Genomic DNA, 24,501 nt, shown 5'->3' with positions numbered 1-24,501 from the left:
CGACGTTAGGGATAGGCTGGTTTTGCATTTGATTTACCGAAATCTTGTACCGTAGTGTGATTCACACTACCATTAGCGGGTTTATGCATTTTATTCCTTTCAAAAACAATGTTGACTGCAAACTTCAATGAAATCTGTCTGGCAGTGGTAGTGGTAGAGGGTTGAATAGTCGTTTGAACTAATTAGAAACTCTTTAGTTTTACTTGTCGCTTATGTGTGAAGGATCAATACAAAGGTTGCGAGTATACATTGAAAACAACAAAGGCGTCAGCTGAAAGAGTGACATGAACAATGTAACATGCAATTTACCAAACCTTAAGCAATCTGATAGCACATCGGGACAACTGATAGCGTATCAGCAAAAAATTAAAGGATATCAGGCCCGATACATGAAAACCCTCTGGCGAGAACACTGACACAGTAATCATGTGACATCACTCCACACTGCAAGCAGACAGTAATCACATGATATCACTCCACCTTGCAAGTAGACAGCAATCACATGACATCACTCCACAATGCAAGCAGACAGTAATCATGTGACATCACTCCACACTGGAAGCAGACAGTAATCATGTGATCACACAAGTGATAATATTTTAATCATGACTTTAGTTTTGTCATGTGATGCATATGCTAGTCACTTAATTTTGTGCCCTTCACCTGTGTACCAAAATTGCAGCCATATTTGTGATAAAAAGCACATTTTGCCTGTTAGTGTTATCTCCTAAGTCTATGGACACCATTCAAGTGCCTACCCTCACATTATCAATCACATGATCATGATGACAATAGACCTGTTGCCGGTTCAAAGATGCATTGCGCGTCTATCCATACAGCACCATATATTGTCTCGGACCACTAAAAATACAGACTAGAAAGGCGGCTTTTCCCTTGATGTGATGCTGTCACATATTTGCTGTAGCGATAATCTTTTAATTCTAATTAGGGGCCGTTGTTTATGTATGATGTTGTGATGTTACGTTTCATCACGTAAAGTAATGCGATATTTGGGCCTGAGTAACTGAAAATTGTCGTGTTTGATGTGATTTTGAAGATTTTTTCTTCTGTCTTTGTACTTTTTTTCCTTCCGATGTTTAACTCGAAGCAAAGCTACAATTCCTGTGTTAAACGTAAACGTAAATAGACGGAAGCCATTCAGATCTGAATCGCAAAGTTGGGTGATAGAGAGACTGTGGTTGGGTGGATTATTGTGCTAAATTATGCCTTCAGATATTTCCTAACTCCAACATTAATTACAGAGCCTCCAAGACTCAAGAGGTGTTCAGAGGTACCCCAATTTCTGTCAAAATCGGCAAATGTAGCACCCCAATTTCTGTCAAAATCGGCAAATGTAGCAACAAATGCAGTGGGCAGTACACTTACATCCCGGGACTGACATATCGCCCATGTTTTCAGCGTGATCTTGTCTATTTGGGTTTAACTAATGTGACAGGAATTTGTAGCGTTTGCTTCCCATTGAACATCAGAACGTAAAAATGGGCACAAAAACAAGAAAATTAGCTTTCAAAATCACAGCAAACCCTACACTCAGCTAGGGCCAGAGATACATCCCAATCGGATGTTGACAGTCTGTCAGACATCTGAAAACATGTTCCTGTGTACGTAATACACGTAATAATGCGTCTTGTAATTGTATCAGCTCAGGTTGTTACCAAACACGTTTGTTGACTTGGATTTCGACAATGAAATGTTAGAGCTTGATGACTGTGAAAGAAATGAGCTTGTTTTGGTAACTGACTTTTATGACTCTGAGAACAAGGACGACCATATCGACATATGATCAATGATACATGACTGATCAAGTGGCGAAGTAAAAAAACTAACGGGCTACAAGCAAGGATAGTATAGTCGAAGTGTAGCTTATTTTAATCCCTGGCCTACAGTAGTATCCAGTTTTCAAATGAACAGCAAAATGTAGCATATGTACAACGGTGTATCAATGGACGGTTCGATAATTCATGTTCTGATTTACCGGAGGGAAAAAACCTAAAATATCATATTTGAATTCTGGTGTCAAAATCCATGTAAAAATCTCTTATTATATATTCATAAATAAGTTTGCTATGAACAAGCAACTTCAACAGAGTATAACTCATCTGAAACTGCAGTGATTTCGATTCTGACTGCGTAACAGTCTTCATTTCCAGTCATAGACTACACTTGATAACCTTTGACCTTTTCCAATGGAAACTGGTCGAGTCAATTGCAAAAAAACGTAAAGACTCAAAGTATCATTTTGCACAACGTTCGACAGTTTTCAGAGAGACTTTAAAACAAAAGGCATGCTTGAAGGGTAAGCGTGACAATAGGAAGAGGGATTAAGAGCCCCATTCACACCTAATACAATAGGTGTTTCCAGTCTGTTCGTTAGTGGTCTGAGGTATTGTGCCCACGCAGAGGGGTTTGCACACGCTACTCGGGGAATGGTTGTCACCTGACCTTACCCTGGGTTCACCCATAAAATCCTTCTCTATCATTTATGGTGTTTAGTCTTTGTTATATAAAATCACTCATAATCAAAGAGGTCAACATGTCTTTCCACCATTTCCTGATAAAAATGTTATTTCTACCATAGTAAAGACAAAAGACTAACTGTAACAACATACAAGGCATCCTCTTGCGCAATGCATCTTGGAATCGGAAAATCGACTATGACCTTTGAACTTCACAACCATTTTCAACGTGAAGAGAAAGAAAGGGTTACATTCTAGCTCTATAAAATATTATAGCTAATTATACTGAAAACCCTACAGTACAAATATTTGCATTCCCTGGAACAAAACATTTCCATGGTAAAATTGCCAAAATGCTGTAGTCGTCTTACACAATACAACACAATTTGGGGATTATGTGTTCGACTGAATGCTTGTTTGAAATTGTAATTCAGAGTATGAACCATTAGCACTGGTACTCAAATGGTAGACTGAAAGATTGGTGGTTTACGGCTCTCATATTAACCATAAACTACATGTTCATGTAAGCATCAAGCTAACAAGTGCAAAAAGTGTATAAAGTGACTACCCATTCTGTCTAACTCAAAAGGAGCAACATTTTCTTCCAAAAGCTGACATGAGGTTTGTGCAAGTCCATGGTTTGCAAATGTACCTGAAGTAAAGAAATAAAATTTTATTCACGTCTGACTTGTCATTCATTCCTTTTTAGGCATGTGCTCATCGATACAAACAAGTAGGACCAGACTATCGCTATGGCAATGGAAAATGTTTTCAAATGGATGAAAACTATGAGTTAGATACAGTATTAACCAATGGTGGTATATGGAGAGTATGTGAGGGAAGAACACAAACTAATGAGTATTATGGGTACTGTGCTGCAGGAGCAGATGCAGCATTCACCAAGGTATGTGTACTACTATACAAATCATACTGTAAATTTGGGGAGCTACAGCAACAAGTTATCTGCAACATTGTAATCAATTAAGGTTACCAGTCACAATGTTTTCAATGCCAGAAACATTTTTAGCACAACTGAACTGATAAGGTTCAGTAGTACTATACATGTGTGGCAAAGTGTGTGTGTGTGTGTGTGTGTGTGTGTGTGTGTGTGTGTGTGTGTGTGTGTGTGTGTGTGTGTCTCCCCCCCCCCCCCCCCCCCCCCCCCCCATGAGTATGCATGTTCCATGTCCAGCGAGCAGACACAACATATCTAAGTCAGTCTGATTTAGGTTCACAAGTGTTGTTGCGTGTTCAGAGTAGTGATATCAAAAACAACCATATGAGGCCAAACAACACTAACCAGGTTTGAAAATGACAACATAAACTGCCAGTTCCTTGAAACCCAATCATAGCGGGAAGAATGTCATTCTTAATGACTTGTTTATAGTATATTTTAATAAACTCATTATACACATCTACACATATTTGTTTTTTTGGGTATAAGGCCAGAAATGGAATAATTAAAAATATAATTTTTATGTACTTGTACACTTTCTGGTCTTTTAATAAAATGAAACATTTTTAAAAATAGCAAAAACAGTTAATATAAGTATGGAAGACTCCAAAAAAGAATAAAGAAAAAGAAAGTATACAGATAGACATGGTGCAAAATCGGCGCTTAGTGCGCTCACGACAGCTGACACACTGCACTGCTTGGCGTGCTCGAGCTCAAACGCATTCCTTGCTTAAGCTAGCAATACAGAGGGGTAGGACACGGCATCGAATAAACCAATCAGGACATGTGACCCATGAATTTTCTCTTGAAGTTTGATACCACCAGCTGCCTTCTTGTGGTGAGATATATATTTTGCATGTTTCAGTACATTGTAGAGTTTGCGGGACATTACAACAGATTGCCGAAACGGCATATTATATGAACTGAAGCTCCGAACGTTGCGTCTTTTGCGAGGGAAATAAACAAAAACGCAATTGATAATATCTTGGTTTAATCAATCTTTGGTATGAAGAGTTGCAGTAGGCTCGAACACACAATGAATTCCGGTCTATATTATTTTCATAAAATTACGTAAAAATAATCATTAAACAGTAGTTGTTATATATGTGTCTCTTCAAAATATACATTTTGAATGAAGGAGAAAACGTAACAGCATCATTTGACAGATTAAACAAATCCTCGTAAGTTTGCCTGAAACAGAAAGCGTGTCTGTGGTTTTAATCTTTCGACGAAAAAGAACAACAAAGTGTCCTACCCTTTCTTCTTTAGCAAATTGAGCAAATGCTGACCTCGTGGAAGTTGAATTTTCAAATTCCAAGATTCGAATCATTCAATCGAGCGATCGCGCGACAAGACAGAGAAGTAAATTTTACGACCATTAATGGTGCTATTCAATCCGTACACTCCACAGCGCAGCGTCCCCTATATTCATGATATTCTATTTGTATTCCAGCGCGATTCGATTGAGTTACATATATTTATTTCTCTGTGTATTATAATTAGATATTAATTAGCGATTCAAGATACTGAAATAATGATAAACAAGAACTTGACGGAACTTGTTAATGTTGTCTATATTCACGTTATTCAATGTTGTTATAGACACCAGAATTGGTTATAGACACCAGAATTGTTGCCTCATGCCCTTGGTTCAATTACGATGATGTTATATAGACTGTACTTTATATACTGTGATCTTGGTTGTATATAGACTGTACTTTATATACTGTGATCTTGGTTGTATTTCATGTCAAATGTGTCAGTTCACCAGTGGTTCTTTTCTTTTAGAATGTTAATCAATAAATGTATTCATCCTAAATCTCTTTTAACTGTGTCTGTGCAGGACGATAGTGATATCATCATTGGAACACCTGGTTCTTATGATTGGAGAGGCATTATTTTCACCACAGACCTGACTGGAGACCTCCGTGCAGACCCTACACTTTATAAAAGTCCCAGCTCTAAGGAGGGTTCTGGAGTTTTAAAACACAGTTATCTAGGTATGTTCATAACCTGGATATGAATAATCTTAGTTATGTTTCATAGAATGAATGTTTATTGACGGTAGGTTTATTAGTGATGGTACCCACAATACTAGGTTTATTAGTGATGGTACCCACAATACTAGGTTTATTAGTGATGGTACCCACAATACTAGGTTTATTAGTGATGGTACCCACAATACTAGGTTTATTAGTGATGGTACCCACAATACTAGGTTTATTAGTGATGGTACCCACAATACTAGGTTTATGAGTGATGGTACCCACAATACTAGGTTTATTAGTGATGGTACCCACAATACTAGGCATATTTATTAGTGATGGTACCCACAATACTCGGTTTATGAGTGATGGTACCCACAATACTAGGTTTATTAGTGATGGTACCCACAATACTCGGTTTATGAGTGATGGTACCCACAATACTAGGTTTATTAGTGATGGTACCCACAATACTAGGCATATTAGTGATGGTACCCACAATACTAGGTTTATGAGTGATGGTACCCACAATACTAGGTTTATTAGTGATGGTACCCACAATACTAGGTTTATTAGTGATGGTACCCACAATACTAGGTTTATTAGTGATGGTACCCACAATACTAGGTTTATTAGTGATGGTACCCACAATACTAGGTTTATTAGTGATGGTACCCACAATACTCGGTTTATTAGTGATGGTACCCACAATACTAGGTTTATGAGTGATGGTACCCACAATACTAGGTTTATGAGTGATGGTACCCACAATACTAGGTTTATGAGTGATGGTACCCACAATACTAGGTTTATTAGTGATGGTACCCACAATACTAGGTTTATTAGTGATGGTACCCACAATACTAGGTTTATTAGTGATGGTACCCACAATACTAGGTTTATTAGTGATGGTACCCACAATACTAGGCATATTAGTGATGGTACCCACAATACTAGGTTTATGAGTGATGATACCCACAATACTAGGTTTATTAGTGATGGTACCCACAATACTAGGTTTATTAGTGATGGTACCCACAATACTCGGTTTATTAGTGATGGTACCCACAATACTAGGTTTATTAGTGATGGTACCCACAATACTAGGCATATTAGTGATGGTACCCACAATACTAGGTTTATGAGTGATGGTACCCACAATACTAGGTTTATTAGTGATGGTACCCACAATACTAGGTTTATGAGTGATGGTACCCACAATACTAGGTTTATTAGTGATGGTACCCACAATACTAGGTTTTTTAGTGATGGTACCCACAATACTAGGTTTATGAGTGATGGTACCCACAATACTAGGTTTATTAGTGATGGTACCCACAATACTCGGTTTATTAGTGATGGTACCCACAATACTAGGTTTATGAGTGATGGTACCCACAATACTAGGTTTATTAGTGATGGTACCCACAATACTAGGTTTATGAGTGATGGTACCCACAATACTAGGTTTATTAGTGATGGTACCCACAATACTAGGTTTATTAGTGATGGTACCCACAATACTAGGCATATTAGTGATGGCACCCACAATACTAGGTTTATTAGTGATGGTACCCACAATACTAGGTTTATTAGTGATGGTACCCACAATACTAGGTTTATTAGTGATGGTACCCACAATACTAGGTTTATTAGTGATGGTACCCACAATACTAGGCATATTAGTGATGGTACCCACAGTACTAGGTTTATTAGTGATGGTACCCACAATACTCGGTTTATTAGTGATGGTACCCACAATACTAGGTTTATGAGTGATGGTACCCACAATACTAGGTTTATTAGTGATGGTACCCACAATACTAGGTTTATGAGTGCTGGTACCCACAATACTAGGTTTATTAGTGATGGTACCCACAATACTAGGTTTATTAGTGATGGTACCCACAATACTAGGTTTATTAGTGATGGTACATGTACCCACAATACTAGGTTTATTAGTGATGGTACCCACAATACTAGGTTTATTAGTGATGGTACCCACAATACTAGGTTTATTAGTGATGGTACCCACAATACTAGGTTTATTAGTGATGGTACATGTACCCACAATACTCGGTTTATTAGTGATGGTACCCACAATACTAGGTTTATTAGTGATGGTACCCACAATACTAGGTTTATTAGTGATGGTACCCACAATACTAGCTTTATTAGTGATGGTACCCACAATACTAGCTTTATTAGTGATGGTACCCACAATACTAGGTTTATTAGTGATGGTACCCACAATACTAGCTTTATTAGTGATGGTACCCACAATACTAGGTTTATTAGTGATGGTACCCACAATACTAGGTTTATTAGTGATGGTACCCACAATACTAGGTTTATTAGTGATGGTACCCACAATACTAGGTTTATTAGTGATGGTACCCACAATACTAGGTTTATTAGTGATGGTACCCACAATACTAGGTTTATTAGTGATGGTACCCACAATACTAGCTTTATTAGTGATGGTACCCACAATACTAGGTTTATTAGTGATGGTACCCACAATACTAGGTTTATGAGTGATGGTACCCACAATACTAGGTTTATTAGTGATGGTACCCACAATACTAAGTTTATTAGTGATGGTACCCACAATACTAGGTTTATTAGTGATGGTACCCACAATACTAGGTTTATGAGTGATGGTACCCACAATACTAGGTTTATTAGTGATGGTACCCACAATACTCGGTTTATTAGTGATGGTACCCACAATACTAGGTTTATGAGTGATGGTACCCACAATACTAGGTTTATTAGTGATGGTACCCACAATACTAGGTTTATGAGTGATGGTACCCACAATACTAGGTTTATTAGTGATGGTACCCACAATACTAGGTTTATTAGTGATGGTACCCACAATACTAGGTTTATGAGTGATGGCACCCACAATACTAGGTTTATTAGTGATGGTACCCACAATACTAGGTTTATTAGTGATGGTACCCACAATACTAGGTTTATGAGTGATGGTACCCACAATACTAGGTTTATTAGTGATGGTACCCACAATACTAGGTTTATTAGTGATGGTACCCACAATACTAGGCATATTAGTGATGGTACCCACAATACTAGGTTTATGAGTGATGATACCCACAATACTAGGTTTATTAGTGATGGTACCCACAATACTAGGTTTATTAGTGATGGTACCCACAATACTCGGTTTATTAGTGATGGTACCCACAATACTAGGTTTATTAGTGATGGTACCCACAATACTAGGCATATTAGTGATGGTACCCACAATACTAGGTTTATGAGTGATGGTACCCACAATACTAGGTTTATTAGTGATGGTACCGACAATACTAGGTTTATGAGTGATGGTACCCACAATACTAGGTTTATTAGTGATGGTACCCACCATACTAGGTTTTTTAGTGATGGTACCCACAATACTAGGTTTATGAGTGATGGTACCCACAATACTAGGTTTATTAGTGATGGTACCCACAATACTCGGTTTATTAGTGATGGTACCCACAATACTAGGTTTATGAGTGATGGTACCCACAATACTAGGTTTATTAGTGATGGTACCCACAATACTAGGTTTATGAGTGATGGTACCCACAATACTAGGTTTATTAGTGATGGTACCCACAATACTAGGTTTATTAGTGATGGTACCCACAATACTAGGCATATTAGTGATGGCACCCACAATACTAGGTTTATTAGTGATGGTACCCACAATACTAGGTTTATTAGTGATGGTACCCACAATACTAGGTTTATTAGTGATGGTACCCACAATACTAGGTTTATTAGTGATGGTACCCACAATACTAGGCATATTAGTGATGGTACCCACAGTACTAGGTTTATTAGTGATGGTACCCACAATACTCGGTTTATTAGTGATGGTACCCACAATACTAGGTTTATGAGTGATGGTACCCACAATACTAGGTTTATTAGTGATGGTACCCACAATACTAGGTTTATGAGTGCTGGTACCCACAATACTAGGTTTATTAGTGATGGTACCCACAATACTAGGTTTATTAGTGATGGTACCCACAATACTAGGTTTATTAGTAATGGTACATGTACCCACAATACTAGGTTTATTAGTGATGGTACCCACAATACTAGGTTTATTAGTGATGGTACCCACAATACTAGGTTTATTAGTGATGGTACCCACAATACTAGGTTTATTAGTGATGGTACATGTACCCACAATACTCGGTTTATTAGTGATGGTACCCACAATACTAGGTTTATTAGTGATGGTACCCACAATACTAGGTTTATTAGTGATGGTACCCACAATACTAGCTTTATTAGTGATGGTACCCACAATACTAGCTTTATTAGTGATGGTACCCACAATACTAGGTTTATTAGTGATGGTACCCACAATACTAGCTTTATTAGTGATGGTACCCACAATACTAGCTTTATTAGTGATGGTACCCACAATACTAGGTTTATTAGTGATGGTACCCACAATACTAGGTTTATTAGTGATGGTACCCACAATACTAGGTTTATTAGTGATGGTACCCACAATACTAGGTTTATTAGTGATGGTACCCACAATACTAGGTTTATTAGTGATGGTACCCACAATACTAGCTTTATTAGTGATGGTACCCACAATACTAGGTTTATTAGTGATGGTACCCACAATACTAGGTTTATGAGTGATGGTACCCACAATACTAGGTTTATTAGTGATGGTACCCACAATACTAGGTTTATTAGTGATGGTACCCACAATACTAGGTTTATTAGTGATGGTACCCACAATACTAGGTTTATGAGTGATGGTACCCGCAATACTAGGTTTATTAGTGATGGTACCCACAATACTCGGTTTATTAGTGATGGTACCCACAATACTAGGTTTATGAGTGATGGTACCCACAATACTAGGTTTATTAGTGATGGTACCCACAATACTAGGTTTATGAGTGATGGTACCCACAATACTAGGTTTATTAGTGATGGTACCCACAATACTAGGTTTATTAGTGATGGTACCCACAATACTAGGTTTATGAGTGATGGCACCCACAATACTAGGTTTATTAGTGATGGTACCCACAATACTAGGTTTATTAGTGATGGTACCCACAATACTAGGTTTATGAGTGATGGTACCCACAATACTAGGTTTATTAGTGATGGTACCCACAATACTAGGCATATTAGTGATGGTACCCACAGTACTAGGTTTATTAGTGATGGTACCCACAATACTCGGTTTATGAGTGATGGTACCCACAATACTAGGTTTATGAGTGATGGTACCCACAATACTAGGTTTATTAGTGATGGTACCCACAATACTAGGTTTATGAGTGCTGGTACCCACAATACTAGGTTTATTAGTGATGGTACCCACAATACTAGGTTTATTAGTGATGGTACCCACAATACTAGGTTTATTAGTGATGGTACATGTACCCACAATACTAGGTTTATTAGTGATGGTACCCACAATACTAGGTTTATTAGTGATGGTACCCACAATACTAGGTTTATTAGTGATGGTACCCACAATACTAGGTTTATTAGTGATGGTACATGTACCCACAATACTCGGTTTATTAGTGATGGTACCCACAATACTAGGTTTATTAGTGATGGTACCCACAATACTAGGTTTATTAGTGATGGTACCCACAATACTAGCTTTATTAGTGATGGTACCCACAATACTAGGTTTATTAGTGATGGTACCCACAATACTAGGTTTATTAGTGATGGTACCCACAATACTAGCTTTATTAGTGATGGTACCCACAATACTAGGTTTATTAGTGATGGTACCCACAATACTAGCTTTATTAATGATGGTACCCACAATACTAGCTTTATAGTGATGGTACCCACAATACTAGGTTTATTAGTGATGGTACCCACAATACTAGCTTTATAGTGATGGTACCCACAATACTCGGTGCCTTGTGTTCTTTCCATACATACTCTCACTTTATTACAATGGGCTCTGTGCATGCATGTGTGTGTGCTTGCGTCCATCAATCCATAATACGTCATTTCTCAGAGATGCAATAGCTAATTTCTTTCAAATAAGGCACAAAGTTGTCATGTCATATGGTATACAGTAAAGCCCAAACGCAGCTTTCCGAATTGCTAACCCTGTGCTAGCGACGTTCACAATGCTTATATCTACTATAGGAGAAGACAATATACACAAAGGTTTACTTTTAGTGCTCATATCTACAGGTAATATAGGAGAAGACAATATACACAAAGGTTTATTTTTAGTGCTCATATCTACAGGTAATATAGGAGAAGACAATATACACAAAGGTTTACTTTTAGTGCTCATATCTACAGGTAATATAGGAGAAGACAATATACACAAAGGTTTACTTTTAGTGCTCATATCTACAGGTAATATAGGAGAAGACAAATATACTCAAAGGTTTACTTTTAGTGCTCATATCTACAGGTAATATAGGAGAAGACAAATATACACAAAGGTTTACTTTTAGTGCTCATATCTACAGGTAATATAGGAGAAGACAATATACACAAAGGTTTACTTTTAGTGCTCATATCTACAGGTAATATAGGAGAAGACAAATATACTCAAAGGTTTACTTTTAGTGCTCATATCTACAGGTAATATAGGAGAAGACAAATATACACAAAGGTTTACTTTTAGTGCTCATATCTACAGGTAATATAGGAGAAGACAAATATACACAAAGGTTTACTTTTAGTGCTCATATCTACAGGTAATATAGGAGAAGACAATATACACAAAGGTTTACTTTTAGTGCTCATATCTACAGGTAATATAGGAGAAGACAAATATACACAAAGGTTTACTTTTAGTGCTCATATCTACAGGTAATATAGGAGAAGACAAATATACAGAAAGGTTTACTTTTAGTGCTCATATCTACAGGTAATATAGGAGAAGACAATATACAGAAAGGTTTACTTTTAGTGCTCATATCTACAGGTAATATAGGAGAAGACAAATATACACAAAGGTTTACTTTTAGTGCTCATATCTACAGGTAATATAGGAGAAGACAATATACACAAAGGTTTACTTTTAGTGCTCATATCAACAGGTAATATAGGAGAAGACAATATACACAAAGGTTTACTTTTAGTGCTCATATCTACAGGTAATATAGGAGAAGACAATATACACAGGTTTACTTTTAGTGCTCATATCTACAGGTAATATAGGAGAAGACAATATACACAAAGGTTTACTTTTAGTGCTCATATCTACAGGTAATATAGGAGAAGACAATATACACAAAGGTTTACTTTTAGTGCTGATGTCACTTTTCACTGAATGGCAGTCATTTCGAGTAACAAATTACTATATTGCGGTATAACTCAAAAACTTAGAGAGTGCATTGAAGTGTCTAGCCCAACATAATCACATGCAAGCTTTCTTTTAAGAAAGTGACCTTTGAACTCGACCTTGACCTTCTGTGTCATTATCAAAATCAACCTATTTCTTGCATATTACAGACCTTCTGTACTATTTAAGTGTGGCCAATATCTTCCAAAATGATGGCTAAATGTAATGCAAAACAAGAGAAGAGTAATACATACAATAGTTATATTATTTTTGAAGCTCAGCAAAGAAAATGGTACATACTAAATAAGTAAATAAATCAGCCGTTCCTAGGAAAACTTAGCTACTACAGATCCCTAAGACAGCTTCCTTCCTCAATACAAATGCTTGGTAGACAAATTTTGCCAGGTTATCTAATTCACAGCATAAGGATATCTTTATATCGGAGTTTTCCGAAAACAAGCCCATCCGTAAAGTTGCCCATGGGCAATCATTTGGCGGGTGGGCGTCTAATGGGTTTTTCAGATTCAATATGGCAAGAATTTTGCCTTGCTATATTGGTAACGTTAGTTAGTCTACGTCCGGCGGGGACTTATGGATTGGGTTCCGTGCGTTCGTTCGTCCCCCTCTGTCTTTCCAGAGCCGTTTCTTGGGGATGCCTGGACCGATTTTTCCAAACTTGGTACAGGGGCAACATACTATGGCATACATATGCACGTCAATTTGTTTTATGATACGATCCAATATGGCCGCCTAGCAGCCATTTTGTTTGTGAATTTTCCATGTCCAAAGCCATAACTCGGACATGCTTGAACAGATCTCATTCAAAGTTGGTATTAGGACAGTGTTATATGACATACATGTGCATATTCATTGTTGTCGTGATACAATCCAATATGGCTGACTGGCAGCCAATGAAGACAAATGAATAAGCATTCAAAAAATGTATGCAAATGTGCCTAGCAACAAGACCACGCCCATATCAACAGCCTAATGGTCAGATATATTGCAAAGATAACAGGGATTTATACACAATTGAATGAACATTCCAAAAATGTATGTAAATATGCCTAGCAACAAGATCACGCCCATAGCAACAGCCAAATGATCACGTATATTGCAAAGATAATATCAGGAATTCATACACAAGTGATCAAAAGCATTCACAAATGTATGCAAATATATCTAACAACATGACCACACCCATAGCAACAGCCAAATGGTAGCATATATCATAAAGATAGCAACATGGTTGGATAGGCAACTAGATAGTCATTCAGCAAATGAACACCTATCATTGGCATGGACTAGCATATGGATAAACATTTTTGAATGCTTACTTTATCAAAGTCATTGGGAAAAATTTCTCCGACAGTGGGCATTTCGACTTGGTGCAAGTGACGAGTAAGTGTAACATACCATACTATGTTGGACACATGCTTGGTTCTTCAAATTGTATGACTCTGACCTGTGTGGCAAATGACATCGATATTTGTGCGATATTTGTCTCGTATCCCCAACAATATATGGACACCATTAAAATGTCTACCCCACATTCATGATATTATGCTTTCTAATGAGGCAGTAAACTTTTACCTTGACCAAGATTTCCATACCAAAAATGTTCTTCCTACTCTTGAAGTTGAATACACAGACACTCAATTCAATGTTTACACCCAAATTATCAAAGTTAATCTTTGTTATTGTACCTCAAACCGTGAAATCAACCACCATCTACAGGGTCAATTATTAAATTGTTAAATAACGTTTGTACAAAGAGACTCCATTTAAGTGTGTATACCTACATTGTTAGAGATAGACTTTTGACCTTGCCCTTCATCTGTAAAGTCAAATATGAACTTGGACAATAACTTTGCCATACAGCAAACCTGTTGGGGCTAGTTTTATTTGAATTGTATCATGATGTAACCCATAGAAATAATTCCTTACTTTGGCTGTTTTCCACAGGATTTTCTATAGATTCTGGCATCATTAATGGCAATGATGAATGGATAGCTGCTGGTGCCCCTAGACATAATGCCAGCGGTGCTGTTGTCATCTTTGCTAAGGATAAAGGTAATGGGGAGCTGGTACAACAACAGACCATTTACTCAGCTCAGTTAACATCATCATTTGGTTATGATATTGTAGTGGTTGATCTCAACAGTGATGGGTAAGTTGTATAAAGGACAACAATGTTGCAATCTTTGTTGTAGTCATGACAGCAGTTTCTAGACAATGACAATATTTCTAGCTTGATTGTAGTCATGACAACAGTTTCTATAGACAATGACAATATTTCTAGCTTGGTTGTAGTCATGACAGCAGTTGCTATAGACAATGACAATATTTCTAGCTTGATTGTAGTCATGACAGCAGTTTCTATAGACAATGACAATATTTCTAGCTTGGTTATAGTCATGACAGCAGTTGCTATAGACAATGACTATTTCTAGCTTGATTGTAGTCATGACAGCAGTTTCTATAGACAATGACAATATTTCTAGCTTGGTTGTAGTCATGATGGCAGTTGCTATAGACAATTTGACACTGTACAGTTGTGCTACACTATCTTTGGTCCCATAAATTATGCTCAGAAATCACAAAACATAATTTCTGGGATCAACTTACCCCTATAGCTCCACTAACTGTCTTTGACAGCGGAGCTAACAGAAGTCCAAGGCAATCTGATGTTTATACTCATGGTATAATGCGTTAATTTGGGCAAATAGTGAGTTTGTTCTAGCAAGCTACTCATTAATGCAAAGCTGATAAACTCAGATAAGACATTGATATCAGGTAGGAAATAGAAAAAAACAGTGAGAGGAAACAGTATTTAAAACTTTATTTGAAATATACAGAAAATAATATTAGAAATCCGGAAAATCGCGAGTACAAAATTGATCATTTGTCCTTTACCCTGTGCTGTAGGGGACGATATTTGACAGAATCAGTCGTCAATAAAGACGATAATACTCATTCTAAAATTACCACATTTTGAAAGGGAAAGTACTTGTGGTTCATTTATGGAGTTTTGATTTTGTATGATCAATATTGGTGGCAAAATTGCCATGTCAAAATTGCCGATGTGGTAATGCACGACAAGTGAGTTCAGAGGACACCATCTTAAATCCTCATATCTTACCTATACAATACTACTACATGCAATGCTTTGAAGCCTAGCAGAGGTTGTAAGTTCACCATCCTTGTGCACAACTAACTATTTCTAGAAATCGAAATTCTGCTATTTTTACCTCCCGTAAGGGTACGGGAGGTATTAAAAGGGGAATGTCTGTCTGTCTGTCTGTCCGTGTGTGTGTCTGTGTCATCATTTTCTAAAAATCGGCTGGCTCAATTGTAATGAAATTTGGAATATATAATCTTTAGGGTAATAGCTAGACCTGATTAGGTTTTTAGCCAGATCGGTTAATGTTTAATTAGAGAAATTTGCATATTAATGAAATCAAATAATTAAGCAATATCTTAAGACTCATTACTTCAATTTCAATAAAAATTAGTATATTCATCAGTATGCAAAAGGTTTCAACACTTTCATGTGCCATCTTGGATAGTTTAGAAACTACGAAATATTATCCTTACTTATACACGTGATTGGTTACTCATTAATTGACGTGATTACAAAAGGTCTCCATCAATAGCACGGCCATTCCGGTGAAGCATCTTCCTTCACGGGCAAAACGATAAATAAATACACTACATCGCTGGACCCGTGTCACCATTTCATCTCACTCAAACTGAAACCTATTTTTTCAGCTCCTTTACCAGATCAAACACATTACGTGAAAGTTCACTACATGATCTTCGAAGTTTCATTTGAGGTTAACCATGGTTCACCCATACACATCGTTCAGAAATAAAAATTATCATGGTGTATACCAAGTTCATAGTTCTCCACAGTAACACAAATTTGTTTATTTTTTTTAGTTTAATTTTAATAATTGGTGGTTCCCTTATTGGAGGTGCTCAGTTTACATCTGGTATCAAATGATGTGTAGTGACGGCATGGTTACACTGCAGACCCTTGTATGAGACACTGTGTTATTCTATAACTGATTCAGTAGTAATTGAGTAGAAAATCAGCTTGAATCTTTTAGACTAGTTTCACATCATGACCCAGAGTTCTGAAGAAGTTTGACTTGGATGGAATTTTGAAAACTTATTATTAACTGATTGCCACACATTAAAAAGTATCAAACTCCCATCATCCCTTGCATCTCAGTATGCTTGATCTACTCATTGCAGTTTTCAAGTTTCCTATTTGGTTAAACACTTAATTTTTTAGTTTTTACCGCCCGTAAGGATACGGGAGGTATTAAAAGGGAGATGTCTGTCTGTGTGTCTGTCATGTGTCCCGTAAGGATACGAGAGGTATTAAAAGGGAGATGTCTGTCTGTGTGTGTGTGTGTGTGTGTGTGTGTGTGTGTGTGTGTGTGTGTGTGTGTCTGTCTGTGTCACCAATTTGTTAAAAACGGCTGGCTCAATTATAATGAAATTTAGTACATATAATGTTTGGGGTAATGGCTAGACCTGATTAGTTTTTGAGCTACATCTGTTCATGTTAATTAGGGAAAATTGCATATCAATGAAATCAACTAATTAAGCAATATCTTAAGACTGCATACTTTAATTTCAATATAATTTAGTATATTCGTTAAACATAACAACATACATTTGTCCTATAAAATTTGTTGATGTACCTTACAGCGTTAATGAATAATTTGCATAATTAATTATATTTGGTAATTAGCCTATATCGTAAGAATGCATACTTCATATTCAATATAATTTAGTACATACGTTAACCATAAGAAAACACATATATCCTATCAAGTTTTTTGATGTACCTTACAGTGTTAATGAATAATTTGCATAATTAATGATTTTCGGCAATTAGGCTATATCTTAAGACTGCATACTTCAATTTCAATACAATATTAGTACATACGTTAAACATACCAGAGTGCATATGTCCTATGAAAGTTGATTTCGCTTAAAGATTAAGTGAATAATTTGCATAATTAATTATTTTCGGTAATTAGGCTATATCTTAAGACTGCATACTTCAAAATAATTTACTTCATACATTAAACGTAACAAAGTTTATACACCTATAAAGTTTGTTGATGTACCTTACAGTGTTGATAAGTAATTTGCATGATTATTGATTTTCAGTAATTAGGATATATCATAAGAATGCATACTTGAATTTCAATATAATTTAGTACATATGTTAACCATAACAAAGCGGATATGTCCTATACAATTTGTTGATATAGCTTATAGTTTTAATGCAAAATTTGCATAATTAATGATTTTAGGTAACTAGGCTGTATCTTAAAAATGCAAGCTTCAAATTTCGTATAATATGGTACATATATCAACCATAATAATATGCACCTGTCCTATGAAGTTTGTTGCTACAACTTTTACCTCTAATGAGTATTTTGAATAATGAACGATATTCAGTAATTAAGCAGTATCATGCACTCTTCAAATTCTGTATGATTTGGCACATACATTAACCTAAGAAAGCACGCTTGTCCACAAAAAAGCCTGTTACCATAATTTTTTTAGTTTAATGAGTTATTTGCCTAATTAGTGATTCCCTTACGGGAGGCATTCAGTTTAAAATCTGGTTAGTACTTTTTAGCACAACTGAACTGGAGGTTCAACTAACGCCCGGCGTCTGTCTGTCTGTCTGTCTGTCTGTGTGTGTGTGTGTGTGTGTGTGTAAACAACTTAAAGGTGATTCAAAATGCTCACATTCACTATCGCTAATTTGCTAGACGACATGTTTGTGAAATGCATTCTGGTTTTAAAACTTTTCAAAAGCGTCTGCAAACACCTTAAAATGACCCTTTTTCAGTCACTTCCCTTCGGATTTACTTCGAGAGTTTTCGGGTATTTCCGTTCCCACCTAGACCACGGGATTTTATGACGTCATAAGGGGTATACGTTAGCACTAAGACTATGACGAGCATAGTCACTAGGTGAATAAAACTCAACAGCATTGTGAAAAAATACATTGCTAGTGGTTGTAACAGACATCAGTAAACAAAAACTACACTCTACATGTCTTATTAACCAACATTTACCGATATTTACTCACATTTTCTCACTAATTGGCAGTGTCTGTGGATATAAATGCTAAAATATTATCTCCCCATATTATGGCAAAATAAATCAAAACGGCTAGACTACAGTGTAGATATACATAAACACTTGTAATGTCGGTCGCGTGTTTCAATTTATTTATCTGATTTTTTAATTATTTGCCGAGGAGAAGCATTACAATATCTTCGACATGCATGGCGTCGACAGCATATTTTAGCCCACTATACTCACTGATGTCGCCTTTTGAACGGCGCATTTAGCAACAAAGTAAACATATTTATCTTGAATAAATAAACTAGCTATTAGATTGCCATATTATCAGCAATAAAATTGTAAAGAATTGAGGAAATTTCGTGAGTTTAGTGTTGTCATTTACATGACTTTAGCAACTCGTCTGGAAGAAAACTTTTATGGTTTCCCTTGTTGCGATATCACTTAATTTAATGCAACAAGCCTATTTAATATTCATTAGAAGAATTTTGTAACGAATCATGGTATTCGAAGTATACAGTTTAGGAAACCAACAAATCAAATATCGCGATGTGTTAATGATATTAAATATGATTGGACAATATTGACGTCGGCAATCAAGGTCGTGACCCCAGCACATGGTTATGAAAGAAAGCCTGCAACTAGATACTTAGCCACGTCCGGTCCAATTTCTCAGGGTTTGTTTTGAAGTTAGAGACGTTATTTCTGTACAACTTGAAGAATTTTACAATATATCTGATTGATAAATATGGATTACATCAACACGTGGATAAATATAACCCGACACGAATGTGCGCTGTGCTCTCCCGATTCCATACGTACATTGTACATACACTACTTCAACTTTAATCGGCGGAACTATCCTAGTATAAGCTTACTGCCGCGGCCGCGGTGACTGCACAAAACTTGACAACCCCTCTACCGATATATAATAATCACCTGTATACCGTGATAAAAACAAGCAATAATTCGAGTCCCCAACAAGTCGATGAGACCTCAGTACTTCTGTTCATTCCGATCCAAATGCGAGTATCTTAGGTTTTATATGGGTTTCAGACTCGGACTAGAGTATTACGACCTAGACAATAATAGATGTAAACTTGTGTTCACAAGCCAAACATGTGACAATACAAGACCACAACGAAAACTGTGAAAAATTTACAGGTCACTCTCATTTTATATATGGACAACAAAATTAGGTCGGTCACAGTTCCATTTACATGATGCAATGACTCGGAGCGTGCTTCCTTATGCTCCGAGCAACTTGCATGCATGTCGAAGATATTGTAATGCTTCTCCTTGGCAAATAATAAAAAAATCAGATAAATAAATCGAAACACGCGACCGACATTACAAGTGTTTATGTATATCTACACTGTAGTCTAGCCGTTTTGATTTATTTTGCCATAATATGGGGAGATAATATTTTAGCATTTATACCCACAGACACTGCCAATTAGTCAGAAAGTGTGAGTAAATATCGGTAAATGTTGGTTAATAAGACATGTAGAGTGTAGTTTTTGTTTACTGATGTCTGTTACAACCACTAGCAATGTATTTTTTCACAATGCTGTTGAGTTTTATTCACCTAGTGACTACGCTCGTCATAGTCTTAGTGCTAACGTATACCCCTTATGACGTCATAAAATCCTGTGGTCTAGGTGGGACCGGAAATACCCGAAAACTCTCGAAGTAAATCCGAAGGGAAGTGACTGAAAAAGGGTCATTTTAAGGTGTTTGCAGACGCTTTTGAAAAGTTTTAAAACCAGAATGCATTTCACAAACATGTCGTCTAGCAAATTAGCGATAGTGAATGTGAGCATTTTGAATCACCTTTAAAGTAAAAAACCGCTGAACCGATTGCCATAATATTTGGTGGGTCCATTACCTTGGGTGTCTAGTTGGGGAATTATTCAAATGAAAATGATCACATCAGAAATGTGCATTTTACGTTTAGAAATGTGATTTGTTGTATTACAGCATGCTTTGGCTTCAGCCTGGAAATGAAAAATTCTTGTTTTATTGATGCAATGAAATCATTAAATCTTTTATGGGCTACTTCACACATCAGTGTGAATGGCGTAAAGATTAACATCTGTTTAAGGTTGTTTGGCAACCTAGGCCTGTTTTTAGCACAGCTGAATTAAATCTTAGACACTATGCTTAAAACAGGTTCATATAAATGCACAATCCTTAGGCATTCAAAAAACACAGTTTGTACAAAGAATATGAAGTCACACATTTTATGGGGAAAGAAAAATAGTCATATCAAGACCTCCATGATCATACTGTGTTTGGCAGGTTAAATTCCTGCATGTAGGATACTACTATGGAAACTCTAGTACGGTACTTATTAAAATCCTACGTGTGATACCACTATGGAAACCCTAGTACAGTACTTATTAAAATCCTACGTGTGATACCACTATGGAAACCCTAGTACAGTACTTATTAAAATCCTATGTGACACTACTATGGAAACCCTAGTACGATACTTATTAAAATCCTACGTGATACCACTATGGAAACCCTAGTACGGTACTTATTAAAATCCTACGTGTGATACCACTATGGAAACTCTAGTACGGTACTTATTAAAATCCTACGTGTGATACTACTATGGAAACCCAAGTACGGTACTTATTAAAATCCTACGTGTGATACCACTATGGAAACTCTAGTACGGTACTTATTAAAATCCTACCCGTGATACTACTATGGAAACCCTAGTACGGTACTTATTAAAATCCTACGTCGGATACTACTATGGAAACCCTAGTACGGTACTTATTAAAATCCTACCCGTGATACTACTATGGAAACCCTAGTACGGTACTTATTAAAATCCTATGTCGGATACTACTATGGAAACCCTAGTACGGTACTTATTAAAATCCTACCTGTGATACTACTATGGAAACCCTAGTACGGTACTTATTAAAATCCTACGTGTGATACTACTATGGAAACCCAAGTACGGTACTTATTAAAATCCTACGTGTGATACCACTATGGAAACTCTAGTACGGTACTTATTAAAATCCTACCCGTGATACTACTATGGAAACCCTAGTACGGTACTTATTAAAATCCTACGTGATACCACTATGGAAACCCTAGTACGATACTTATTAAAATCCTACGTGTGATACTACTATGGAAACCCTAGTACGGTACTTATTAAGATCCTATGTGATACTACTATGGAAACCCTAGTACGGTACTTATTAAAATCCTATGTGATACTACTATGGAAATCAAGGTTTAGACAAACTAGACACTAACTATCAGTATATGAAGTGATATCATTTCAGTTCTTGAAAATCAAGTTTTTTCAGACATTGCAAAGTATGGCTTATCATCAGTGTAAAGCTATATCAACATTGGAATTAGAGGAACCAAACAGAAGCAAACAACCAGTATGTAGAATAGATAGAACACATGTACACTCTGCTAGTCAGTACCTAAACAAGTAGTAACATACATTTTGAGTTACGTCTCATCATCAGTGTAAAGGTTATATCGTGGAATTAGAGGAACCAAAGCGATCCAAAGCACCAGTATATAGAATAGATAGAACATACTACACACCAAACACATGCTCACAAACATGAAAGTTACTGTGTAGAAAATGATGTAAATTGTTTGCTAATTTCGAAAATGTCCCTAGGCAGAAATTAGTTCCTAATCTCTCTCAACCTAAGGGGACCTTCATTATTGTACATGTATCTGAATCATTCATATTAATAACACCAAATTATCAAAGCAAAAATTAATTTGGTAAAACGTGTTGTTATAGCTACCCATGGACATTCATATAATTGCGTTCACAATGTAGGGTGATGTCTGTGACAGCAAGTTTTCCTACATGACAACATGTTTAATCTCATCCAGTGTTAATACACTGTCTTAATTACAGGTTACGTGTTATCCACATAACCAAGGCATCGCTATCGCCTATTTTTGTAATCTAGCACATTGAACAACAAAAGTTGTAGTAATGTCAATCTTAGTTTGACTATAGCTTGATTTCCATAAAAAGTAATAGTATACATACACGTCAGGTTTCCCACAAGTATCTACCGAACAAAGTATTTATCAAATGAACTGACAAGAGCTGTCATCATATTTTATGCAGTACATTCATTTTAATATCTCCCACTAATATAGAGGATAAATATTCTAAAAGATAACGTTCATCATTTCCCTAAGCGGCATATTCAATATAAATGTGCATATATTGATATTGAATAATGTCCCTTTGCAACTAATGTTTCATCTTGTTGTTGACAAGCAAATGGCACTTATTTCACGGTCTGATAACATCAATTTGTTGAAGATTAATTCTTTCAGAAAAAAAGAGATTACGTTGTTGTTGTTGTTGTTGTTGTTGTTGTTGTTGTTATTTTTTAGACCCCAACGTGCACTGCCCAGAGGGGACTATCACATTGGGTTTCGTCTATGCGTCTATCTCCATCCATCCATTCACCCTCATATATCTCTGGCATGCACCAACCGATTTAAATCAAATTTGGCACAAAGGTAACATGCTTTGTAAGACAAATGCACGTTGCTTTGTTTTGTGATTGAATCAAATATGGCCGAATGGTGGCCATATTTGTTGTTTTTGTGTTTACCCTCATATCTCTGGCATGCACCAACTGATTTCAACCAAACCTGGCACAAAAGTAACATGCTTTGTGAGACATATGCACGTTACTTTGCTTTTTTACTGAACCAAGTATGGCAGAATGACAGCCATATTTGTTGTTAAATTCACAATTTGCATCATAACTAGGTGTAGGTGTAATACATGGGTGTAATACCATTGTAATGCCATTCAAGTGCCTACACCCAAATTATCAAATATGAGCTTGCATTTAAGACCTTGATCTTTTTTTGAAAGTCTTCTTCAAGGTCAAATAGCCAAATTTTGGTTATCTTCATAGTTTTTCAAAACAAACTTTTCAAGTGAAAAAATTTTTAGTCCCCGCCGGACGAAGTCCGGGACGGGACTTATGGATTGCGGTGCGTCCGTCCGTCCAGAGCTGTTTCTTGGAGATGCCTGGACTGATTTTTTTCAAACTTGGTACAGGGGCAACATACAATGGCATACATATGCACGTCAATTTGTTTCATGATACAATCCAATATGGCCACCTAGCAGCCATTTTGTTTGCGAATTTTCCATGTCCAAAGCCATAACTCAGACATGCTTGAAGAGATCTCATTCAAAGTTGGTATTAGGACAGTGTTCTATGACATACATGTGCATATCCATTTTCGTCGTGATACTATCCGATATGGCTGCCTGGCAGCGATTTTGTTGGCACAGTTTTCATGTCCAAAGCCATAACTCAGACATGCTTGAACAGGTCCCCCCCTCCCCCGTACCTGACCCATCCTTTATTGTTGAATGGTTTATTCCATGACGTCATCTTGAAGAGTAGGCATGTCCCATGTCCAATGAGCAGACACAACATATCTAAGTCTGTTTGATTCAGGTTCACAAGTGTTGTTGCGTGATTAGAATAGTGATATCAAGAAAATGACAACATAAACTGCCAGTTCCTTAAAACCCAATCATAGCGGGGACTATGTCATTCTCAATGACTTGTTTAAGGT

At 36.7% G+C, this 24,501-nt stretch overlaps 1 protein-coding gene across 1 annotated transcript in view; it reads left to right on the top strand.

Moving 5' to 3' along the window:
• Positions 1-24,501, top strand: part of LOC144434676 (integrin alpha-6-like) — a 207,381-nt gene that overhangs the window by 18,804 nt on the left and 164,076 nt on the right. Inside the window, exons 4-6 of the mRNA XM_078123182.1 lie at positions 3,187-3,381; positions 5,276-5,432; positions 14,719-14,923. Coding sequence (XP_077979308.1) covers positions 3,187-3,381; positions 5,276-5,432; positions 14,719-14,923 — 557 coding nt within the window. The remainder of the gene's footprint in view (positions 1-3,186; positions 3,382-5,275; positions 5,433-14,718; positions 14,924-24,501) is intronic.

The sequence above is a fragment of the Glandiceps talaboti genome, chromosome 4, assembly GCF_964340395.1.
Source record: "Glandiceps talaboti chromosome 4, keGlaTala1.1, whole genome shotgun sequence".
In the NCBI taxonomy this organism is placed as follows: domain Eukaryota; kingdom Metazoa; phylum Hemichordata; class Enteropneusta; family Spengelidae; genus Glandiceps; species Glandiceps talaboti.
The sequence above is the reverse complement of the archived record's forward strand: the minus strand, read 5'-3'. Positions and strand labels throughout refer to the sequence as shown.